The sequence below is a fragment of the Crocodylus porosus genome, unplaced genomic scaffold (assembly GCF_001723895.1).
Source record: "Crocodylus porosus isolate Cpor-Errol unplaced genomic scaffold, CroPor_comp1, whole genome shotgun sequence".
Classification (NCBI taxonomy): Eukaryota; Metazoa; Chordata; order Crocodylia; family Crocodylidae; genus Crocodylus; species Crocodylus porosus.
Window position 1 is genome coordinate 59,528,243 of NW_017728907.1, and position 11,503 is coordinate 59,539,745.

The window sequence follows — 11,503 nt, forward strand, 5'->3', positions numbered from 1 at the left end:
AACTCATGCTGTAAGAACAAAAGAAAGAAGCCTTGAAAAAGATACTTGATGTGTTTGTATTCCCTGGTTTTGCCACTGTCCATTCAATGAAGGAAGTTATCACAAATTACAAAATCCTATTTTTTTCTAAATGACTTCGTACATTAGATGTCTTAGTTTTTGTCTACCCAACTGAAACATCTACGTGGATCCAATTTGCAGAAAGTCCTTAACGTCCTCTTCGTTTGGGCTGGATAACCAAAAGTTGAGGTTCTTAAAATTTTTCGTAACTTCTGAAATACATTATCACTTGCTTGTCACTTGCATGGCCACCTTGTAAAATGAGGAATTTAAATCAAAATAAGACATATCAGATTGTAACTTACTTTCTGTTTACAATTGCCCAATCTTCTGTGTAACTTCTTACACAATCCCTCACATGAGGGTCCATCTCACTGTTAAAAGAATTAAAAAAAAAAATCTTTTCAAATCACAAGAGCTGGGGGGGTTCACGTCAGACATATTAAAATACAAACTCTCTTGCACTTATGGAACAAGTTACTGTAAAAGAAACATTAAGCCCCCAAACTGCAGGCATATACACGCAGAAGTCACCCACTCCTCTGAGCAAAACACACACGTGTTTGCTGCACCAAGGCTTTGGTTTGCTGCCTCATACCTCTCTTCAGGTACAGCTGATACAAGAGTCCTACATTCTCGGGGAGTGTATACAACTTCAATGTCATCTCGAGGAAATTCAAGCAAATCCCTCAAAGGGCCAGAATCCACTGCAAGCGGATGTGTAATAAGGTATTCTTCCAAATCCACTGGATCCACAGCTTCTGTAAGTGGAACCTAAGAAAAGACAAGCCATTAAACGTATTTTGAAAAGAAAAATCATAGGGAAGTCTTCAATTCCAGTGCAGTTTTAAAACTGGGTTTCCTTCAACTTGAACAAGCTGTCAGACTACAATGGGCCTTAATCAACATCTAGTATGGTTTATATTTCTATTATTATCATGGTATTATTGGGTATTTCTATTATTATTATGTTCATCATCATGGATCATTCCAGCCTCACTTTCAGTAAGTTGTAGAAATTCAAATTTAATTGAAAAGAAAGTATCACACTTTATTTCTTGTATTGTGTCACTTTGTCTTATGCTTCGACATCCAAGAGGCTCTGACACTGGAGACATAAAACTGATTCATACTTTGGCACTGTCCATACCTCAGAATTCAACTGCAGTTGTTAAATCAGCATCTATACCCAAGGCAACAACAGCATGAGGATTAACCCTCTCTCTCAGGGGAATCAACAACTCAGTCTGTATTCTGCCCTTCTCCCTCAGAGTGTCCCAACACCTTCTAGTTAAAAGAAAATTAGATTCATTTTCTGTGTACCAAATCCTGTAATCTGCATACAATTCCCAAAAGGAGTTTTATTTATGCAAGGCTGCAAGATTTAACCAAAAGGAGTAGTATTAGTGTCAGATTCCAATATATGCCATCAAGAGATATTCAGATAATCTCCAGGATTAGTAGCGTTTCATGCCCCTACACAAATCCCAGCCTGTAGTTACACCCAGCTGGAAGTTACGTGCCACAATTTCTGCCTTGGGGCACTACCATATACAGAGAACATTTTTTGAGTTGCAAAGAGTAAAGCCATTTCAGATTTTAAACTATATTTCAAATTACAATTATTCTTCATACCAACTTTAAAGGAATAACACCAAAGAGATCAGACCCCACCAAAATGCCTCCCTTAAAAAGATCTGGTAAAGAATATGCTGTTAAAAATTTAACAGTGACTCTCATCTTCTCAATGAAGCAGAAAAGCCTCCACAGTGATAAGCGGCCTGGCTTTGGGGCCTGCCCCAAGCAGTGATCATTCTTAATGGATATGCAAACTCTAACTAGCTACACACAGTAAAACAACAAAGTGGTTAGGATAGATCCAGACCCACATCAACACACTGCCATTTCCCCAAGAACAGCACAACAACACCCACTGAATGCTTAGGCCAAGTTTACACATACTTTTGTACCTGTTTAACTATGTCAGATCAAGAAATATCAGGACAGTTACACTGGTACAAGCCCTAGTTTGGATGCGAATAAACCGGTATAAGTTACCACCTTAACTTATTTTCGTCCTGTGTAAAAAATAACCTGCAACTTGATAAACACATTTATACTAGCATAACTAGATCCAGCATGTGCATCATTTCACAGTTAAAGCCATATAACCTATTTGTGTAAAGGTGCAGGGACAAGCTCTACTACTATAAGTGCCTCTGTGCCAATGTAACTGCATCCATACGAGGAGACAGCACCTTTTTACCTTGATTGTATTCAAAAAAGATATTGTTTAATTAGCAAAACTGGGTGCAGAAAAGCCCTAAGGAACAAGTCTGCACCGCCTTTTATGCAGCAATTCCATGGTGGTACTAGGCAGGACTACGAGGAAGGCAGAAAATTTCACTATAAAAGTGGTATAACAATGTCTCTAGCAGTTGCAGGACAAAACACCAGATACTTAAATTAGATACCTATGCTCATGTGCATGTAAAAACCTCATGGTCTGAGGTCATGACATTACAAGACTGTATTTAAGAGACGCACACAAAAACATCATGAAAATGGAATATTAAAAGCAAGTTTCCAAGAAAGGGTTTAAACAGGAACTGACAATGTCAAAAGAATTCTTTGGCATGTCTAAGAAAGATATGCTGAACAGACTGAATGTCCTTGAGTGAATCATACACACACTGTTCAAAATTCAAGAGTTACTTCCTTTTTTTTTTCCTTTCAGGCCAGAAAATTTCTATATTGTATGAGCCTCAAAACATCCCCCTAACTTCCATTGGAGAAAAATCAAGGGTACAGTTCCAACCATTGACCTGAGACATTGGAGGAGACACTTAATTTGCATCTTGAAACTTAGTTGCTCAAGGACTTCCTATCCTGATCTAGCACCTCCATTTTTCAATCTTCTCCCTTAATAAGAAAAAAGGAATTGTATTAATTTTATTGCAGGCAAAAACACTCTCCTAAGATAGAGCTGCAGTTAAAAGAATCTCTTGTTACTGCAGCCAAAATACCCTTCAGAGAATACTGTAATTTTTCTCAAAATACACAAGGCTGACTCCTCAGAAGATGAAGAGTAACAGAGCTCCACTGAACCCAAATAAGCTTTATAAATTTATACCAGATGAGAATCTGGCTAATAGATTTTAAGAAGTCTATAAAATTCTAGTTAACGTGCCACTGTATGAACAAAACAAATTCATCTAAAATTATAAAAAGTGTGCAATGATGGTCACCCAAACAACCTTAACTCTTCATCAACTTTATACAAATTTGCATGCCAATCTTGAATTCAGGAAACATGTTCTGATTTTGCTATTTGGAAGTAAATTTCGAGAGTGTGAACGTCATGCAACTGATTTTAATTGATTTCATATAAACATCACTCTGACAGTAAGAAAGATGAATTTTCAGTATGTTAATGTGTATTCTTGAAACACGAGTGTTATAATTTCACCATCTTAAACAGGTGGTAATACATGCAGGCACGCTAGCTCTGCTAGTTCCTGGCCGATCAACAATACATGGATAGCTACAAAGAGCACAGTACTGGTTAAACCAGGAATTGTAAAAACCCACATTTGTCTGTACAGTACAGGTGCCCATAAAGGGCAGAGCTGTTAAAGAATAATAATATTTTTCATAGTACTTTCCATCTGTTAATAGTTTTGAAATTTGTAGAAAATGAATAAGCATTTACAAATGAAGACTTCTTGCAAATGAAAGCATAGAAAAGTTAAATAACTGGACTGAGGAAACAGAGTAAGACAGTGATGGACCTATCCACTGAGTGATGCTGATTTCAGAGGCAGCTACTAAAATAAAGCTCTATAGCGCGAGGATAAAGTTTACTGAATTATCTGGGTATTCCTGGGGTAGTGCTACAGGTGTAAAGTACAATTTGTCTGAGTGGCTTTAACTATAAACTATTCATATTTTTAAACATTTTGGCTTTGAGACCTGTTATTTCCTACCTGCTGCCCATTATCTCCTATTCCCATCAGCAGTTTCAAAATGTATACACCACAGGGTGCAAAATTCCAGGGCACATAAAATCTGAACACAATGTGCAAGCATAAGTTACAGCTCGTGTGCACTGATCTGGCTGTGCATTTGTACAACTTAATAAAACATTACTTTCTCATTGCATCCTCATCTTTCTAATCCCCTCACTGCTTAAAAAGAGAAGGAAAAAAAACCTGCAATAGGATTACAGCTGAAATTTTATACTTAGGTAAATCAGTGTGAAGATTCCCACACCATCATTAACTCAGGCACATATACATTATTTGAAAGCCAGATAGAATCAGCATGAGATGTGAAAAGATACAGTTATAATTACGGGGTGTAGGGGGTGAGTACATAATTTTGTATTTCCTGACTTCTATGCATTTAACAAATCATAGTATCACATTAGCATCTTGCATTGGTATTTCATTATATATAGAGATAATACAGATTAAAATAATAAAAAAGAAATGAGCTGTATAATCAAGAAGCTTAAAAGATGAAAGGTGACAGTTACTTGCTGGATCACCCTATACAGGGATTCTCAAGTAGGGTGCCATGCCATGCTGCCAGGCCTTGAGATCCTTTCAAGAGTGCTCTGGGTTGCCACACAATGTTAGCACTGTTGGGTTTGCAAGTATGATTCACAAGATCAACCCAGAGAGTTCAAATAGAAATCCACAGTTGCAATCTTTCTGAGTTCTTTGCAACAGAAAAACTGCTCTATTATTTTTTGTAGGCAAAAAAAGAGCAAAAACTAAGAGCCAGCATTTTCCAGTGGGGGCCTCAAATCTATCCAGGGATGCCTTGAGTCTAAAAAGGTTGAGAACAACTATATTATACTGTTTCTGTATTAGATGGGAATTGTGAATGCTTCACACATCTCAGGATTAGGCCCAAGGTCACATTTAGCAGTTTTTCACTCTCTCTGTTCAGATTACTATTATGCAGTGAAGAAGTAAACAGACTTAAAATCAAACCCTGATGCCTGTTAGACTCACCAGCCATGAAGCCAAAAATACTGTCTAGCACCTGAGTAAACAGGACAGATGTAAATTCATAGTTATGAAGACAAATTATTTGAAGTCAGACTATTGGCAGGTAAAAAGCAATTGCATAATCTTAAACATCAGCTATTTGTAGGGAGTAAAGAAAGAGGTAAAAAAAGAGGAGGGAGATAAGGATTAACAAATTCACTCCCCCCAACCCCACCCCCCAAAAATAAACCCAGTCTCTACCCTGCTACCAGAATTCAAACTAAACCAAGGCAAATCCATTTGTGCAGCTCATAAATGTTGGCTTAACTTCCCCCTGGCCTGTTTTTCATTACACACCTATGCGGTTTTTGCTTGTAATCAGGAGCAGAAATACTCCTTCAAAGTGTTGTTCTGCTGATATCTGCAATTTGACCGCAGGCAAAGACACAGCCTCTCTGCTGGCCATGTTCTCACAACAGGTATGCAGGCTCAAGGAAACTGGGCCATTTGGACAAGTTTCAGACAAGCCTCTGAAATTTCAGGAACTTCCCAATTTAAACCTCCATGACTTGTTTTATGGCCAGATTTCTTTCTGGCTCCACTGTATTTATTTAGGGTTACAAAAGTCAGTGCACTGTTTGTTTAGTTTAGCATTTCTAGCATTGCTCTGAACTTTGTGTGTGTTGGGACCTTTCCCATGGAGGTAAAGAACTTGTATGGATGTTATAACACTTTGTTTATTCCTATTATCTTCTGCAAATCAGCTTGTGAACGAGAGAGCGTTTATCCTCAACTGAAGCAAGGTAAACTACCCTTCATTTACCATATGGGAGAGACCGCAGGCAGCTACCATGGAGTAGCAGACACCATGTACGTGGTAATTTGTTAGCGTGTCCATGCCTGGAGATCAGATAAGGCTCTGATCTGCTTCTTTCAGATCCATCAGTTGCCTTTGACGCCACTTATCACGTGGACTTACTGGCAGGGTTATAGACACTTGTGGGGCCAAAGCTGTCCTTGAGCTCCCTCGTTTCTTTTTTTGGAGAGGATGGGGAGCAGGTTTCAAGAGAAGGATCCAAGGATTCTCAGGTACTTATCATTCCTCTTGTTCAACCTGTACGTCAGGAGTGGTCGCATAGCCCCGGGGGTACTTGAGAAGGCCCTAGGGGGTACGTGTGGCGGACAGGGACAGAGCACCACCATGCATCATCCCTCACTGCCTGCCCAGCTCGATGCAGGGGCCGGGGGAAGCTCACCGCTCTGCATTCGGTCACGTGTCACATCGTCCCACCAGCTCCGCATTCAGAGCCACTGCCCCCTCCCCATCCCTGGACGAGCCACAGCTCTGTCCCATGCCCACCCCACCCAGGCTGGGCAGCGCTTGCCCCAGCCCCACTCCTCCCTCACCACATGGGCCTTGATCAGCACCCCCCTATGCTCCTTCCCTCCCTCCTCCCCTTCCACCTCATCGGACTTACCAGCTGCATGCAGCTCCTCAAGCTGCTGGGCTGGTATCAGAAATAGGATCGGTATCGGCCGATATGCCTCCTTAAAAATCAGCTATCAGTATCAGCCCCAAAAATCTGTATTAGTGCACCCCTACTTTCCTATTTGCATTGCTTTCAGCGGGCATGTTATCAAATACTGAAAAGACCTATTTTTAATACTAATTTCTTAAAATGCATGCAGTGAAAACTGCTCAAAAGAACCACCTTGAACAGTTAAGCCCATTTTTTAAAAAGCTTCTTTAAAAGTGCATGTGGTGATGTCAGCTTAAATTTGCTAGGCTTGTAATTAAAGGATACCAATATTTTATGATCCCCGGGGCAACTGATTAAGACAGATTTTGCTCCATCTCAATCCTGAGGACCAGATTCAGCCTTCTCATCCAGGAAAAGCACCTTGCAGCGCAAGCATCCTTACTGAAATGGACGGACTACTCTGGAGTTAGGTGCTACTCGGCAAAGCAGTAAGGTGTTACTGTCCCAGCCCTTGCAAAGGGTCGTCACAAACCGCAGATCCTACAATGCACTCACTGTAAAAGAGATCATTCAAAATTAGCTCTTTCCCCAGTTTGGACTAATAAATTCTCTATCTTCCCAAGTCAAGCACATCACTTGCACCTGACTACTGTGCATATATGCTTAATTTCTCCATGGACACGCACCATCTTTGCCAGCTTAAGTAACATACCAGCCTGATTTACTGGTTTATATCAACTATTTAAGGTGCGCATTACATAGGTGCATCCCTGCTGAGTGAGTTAAGGCTGTCGGCACACAACTTATAAAATCCTATTTCAAAGGTTTATAACTCTACTGTAACAGGGACACTCAAGCTTTCTTCTTTAAGGCTGTGTTATTCTTCACTGTTATATCCCCTTAAAAGCTTGAAAATAAAATTTCGTTTCCTATCGACTTTGTCCTTCACTAGATGGCAAACATTGTATTTTGCTGTAGTTTTAGTGCTCCTCCAGCCAAAACATGGCCCCTTCCTGTTTACTTTTCTCCCTAGACATCTGCGGTGTCATCATTATGACAGAAGCATCTCTACAGCTCTAGGTATGGGGGCCACATCCTCACCTGGACTCAATGGCATAGCTTCATTCAAGCCAGTGCCAGCTCTCTTTTACTTTACGTGAGAATCTGGTCTGTGGTACACACGTTTAAAGCGGATGGTGGGAAAGTTAAACACAGGATCACATTCTGTATATGCTCATTGGGGTAAATCGAAAGGTAAGTTCAAAGCTGAATTTGGCCTGCTGCATATTGTGTTGGTTCTTCTGTTTTAATTGCCAAGTGCACATGGCAGCCTGGACTTCCCTCCCCTGCAAGACTAAGCCACAGGTCTTTGTTTCTTGTTGGGATGAATCAGTGCACATCCCTTTATAATGAACATCCCACATGTACACATATTTTTTTCCCCCAGAAAGGTGACAGATGCACCTAGGGGAAAAGCCCAAAGGGAATCACTACTCCACTCACACCTTTGCCAAGCCCATGAAAGCACCCCTGGGAAGAGGTGCACGCTTGAGAGGGATGCAGAAGGCATAGTCCAAGGCAGACACAGGGACTGGCTGCTCTGTAGAGTCATTTCCCTCAGATGTGTAGACTTTCCAAGAGAATATCCCAAACCCCACAGCAACACAAGTGCTGGCTATGGCTTCTGCCCTCCTTTATCTGTGATGGCACAGACCTGGCTAGGAAACCCAATGAGACAGACCAGCCCATAAAGAGAAGCAAGCAGAAGTTTGCTTTTAGGAGTCAGGTTACTCAAAATGTCAGGGACAAACTGTGCAAATGCCTAGATACAATGGTAATAGGCACCTGAGAGTCAAATAAGAATCCATCCCTGGTCTCACTTCTTCCACAATTCCTACCAGAAGTTACATACCGATTATCAGCATTTAAACAACAACACATTTTCATTAGCCATCATAACATGCTCTACTTACACAATTCTTACTCTTAATCAACTCTCACTCCATCCCTCCCTTCAGCTCGTTACCCCACCATAGCTCCACATTAAACTAGTTCATTCTGGCAGTCACTGTATGAACACATAGTAATATCTCCTGCCCTGATGCATTTGCAATCTAGCAGATAAAACAGACAAGGGGAGGATCGTCTCTATTTTGTACATGTGCCGCTGAGATACTGAGCAGCTAGCTGATTTGCCCCAAGCCCTACCTACGGGAAGCATGAAGCCGTGCTGAGAACCGAATCCAGGCGTCTCATATTCCAGATCAAGACCATCCTTTTCCTATCTAAAGTAAGACGAAAGCCTCTTCAGGAAAGGATCCAGCCCCTTTTTTTAATTATCTGTAAAGAGCAGGTACAATTTTGTGATGATGGATAAACAGACTAAAGGGAAATGTGCATAATCTCCTACACAAGAGAAGAAACGCTCCTCTGGAAGGGCTAACACTAGAAAAGGTATGGGAAGCTTGATTTTGCAGACTTCCTCAAGCAGTGTCTGCTCAGCCCTCGGAAGGATCCTGGTGAGTGTTTTGTTCTGAGTTTAGTTAGCTCTTTAAAATTAGGAAAATATTCCCTATCAAACTTTCATCTTAAATAACTTCAATATCTCTTCAAAGCTGAAATTTATAATATATTAATACATAATTTAAAATATGTAATTTAGAATATATTAAGATAATAGCACAGTTGAACAGTCTTCAAATTCTAAACGAACGGTGATTATTTTCATCCACTGCCTTGTTCAAGCAAAATCTTAGAGATGTATGGGCACTCTTTGCTTTTCTCTTGGTTTCCAATGCAACCAAACACTCCATGTCTGCAGAACACTTGTTTTTGTTATACCAAAACAATATGAATGGGATGTTGAAATCACAGATACCGAACTGAGGCCCTAGCAAATGAATGTGGTAGAAGGACAAAGCTTGTTCATTAGAAATACTGAAGAGTGAAATACAAAAAGAGTTTATGTAGGACACTTAACTGAGTTTTGAAATAGTTAATTTGATTAATAGTGGCAATGAACTCTTTTACTGATTACCAAACCATGAATTTAACTGTAAGTACCTAATCCTACTTCCATTTACTCTGGTACAGGATTACACATTCATAAGATAACAAGTAATTTTTATAGTAATAATTTACCCTGAATTGATTAGATTTAATTTTACGTGGAGGTGTAGGAGCAGACGCAAAATACAGGTGTAGAAATGGCTCTTATTACATTTATAATTTCTGTTTGTTACAAACTTGTCATTGCCATAACTGATTTTTTTTAAAGAAAAACTTACCATTATTTTCTTATACCTAATATTTAGAAAATCTGATCACTCACATGTTATATTCTGAGCCATGCATCTAATGACATGAAATGTGCAAATTAATTAAGCAAATTCTCAGGACATACCTGCTTTCTGTGATTCACTAACAGGCACCCTGCATCAGAGAAGATGACAAGTGCCAAGGATGATGATACACTCAGAGTCATAAAACCATATTTCTTACCTCAGAGTGCATTTACACAGATTCTGACATACAGGTTTATAACTTCTACTTTGCTTTAACATTTTATACTATTTTCTTTTATAGTACGTTTTAAAAATTGTATATTAGTGCTACTATGATTTGTGCTTTGTATAGATATTGATGGGAGTCTTTAATTGCAAATTGTAAATATACTCCAAATATACTCCAAATGATAGGTCATAATGTTAATAGCCATTTGGTCAAAAAGCAAATAATCAACAGGTTCATCACCAGGGAGGACTATACCTCCATTGCTCAGGGCTGTGGAGATGGAACTGGGACTAGCGACCTGGATCAAGGACAACAAGAAATCCTTTATTAAATACATACTGGGTAAAAAGAAAGTTCCAGGTAATGTGGGGCCTCTCTGCAGGACACGCTTGGAAATCTGGTGGTCTCACCAGATGACAAAGCTAACCTATTTAACAATTTCTTTTCCTCCCATGTTTAACTTTCTGAGCAGGGACCAAATCATCCCCGCACCGGGACACCCAATGGTCCCAGCGGAGGCACACCCAGGCCCAGGGTCAGTGAGGACTCAGTCAGGGAACTTCTGGTGGGACTGAACATGTTCAAATCAGCAGCTCCTGACTATCTCCACCCCAGAGTGCTGAGGGAATTAGCTGAGGTCATTGCGGGACCCCTGGCACGGCTTTACGAGCACCCATGGTGCTCTGGTGAGGTGCCAAAGGACTGGAAAAGGGCCAATGCGGTCCCCATTTTCAAAAAATGGAAGAAAGAGGACCCAGGAAATTATAGGCCTGTTAGTCTTACCTCAGTCCTGGGGAAGCTCTTTGAGAAAATTATCCAGGTGCATATCTGCGAGGGGCAAGCAGGGGGAGTGTATGCATAGGGGCAACCAACACGGGGTCATTAGAGGCAGGTCCTGTCAGACCAACCTGGTGACCTTCTATGACCAAGTCACAAAATCCTTGGACGCAGGTGTCACGGTGGACATAGTCTTTCTGGACTTTAGGAAGGCCTTCGACACTGTCTCTCATCCTATTCTTGTTAAAAAATTAGGAGATTGTGGTGTCGATGCCTACACAGTCAGATGGGTCGCCAATTGGCTGGAGGGTAGCACCCAGGGAGTGGTGGTGGACGGGTCTTATTTGACCTAGAGGGATGTGGGCAGTGGGGTCCCCCAGGGATCGATCCTCAGGCCCACATTGTTCAACATCTTCATCAGCAACTTGGATGAGGGGTGAAAAGCACCTTGTTCAAATTTGTGGATGACACTAAGATGGGGGGAGAAGTGGGCATGCTAGAAGGAAGGGACAGGCTGCAATTGGATCTGGATAGGTTATAGGGGTGGGCAGATGAGCATAAGATGGGATTCAATACTGACAAGTGCAGGGTACTGCACCTAGGGAGAAAGAACCAGCAGCATACCTACAGGCTGGGGAACTCCCTTCTCATCAGCACAGAGGCAGAAAAGGATCT

General features: G+C 40.9%; 1 protein-coding gene across 8 annotated transcripts in view; it reads right to left on the reverse strand.

The window, feature by feature from the left end:
• Nucleotides 1–11,503, reverse strand: part of DOCK7 (dedicator of cytokinesis 7) — a 150,914-nt gene that overhangs the window by 112,149 nt on the left and 27,262 nt on the right. For all 8 annotated transcript variants that reach the window (XM_019531555.1, XM_019531557.1, XM_019531556.1 and 5 more), the window contains exons 3-4: nt 659–834; nt 366–434 (exon numbers count right to left, since the gene is read on the reverse strand). In XM_019531555.1, coding sequence (XP_019387100.1) covers nt 366–434; nt 659–834 — 245 coding nt within the window. The remainder of the gene's footprint in view (nt 1–365; nt 435–658; nt 835–11,503) is intronic.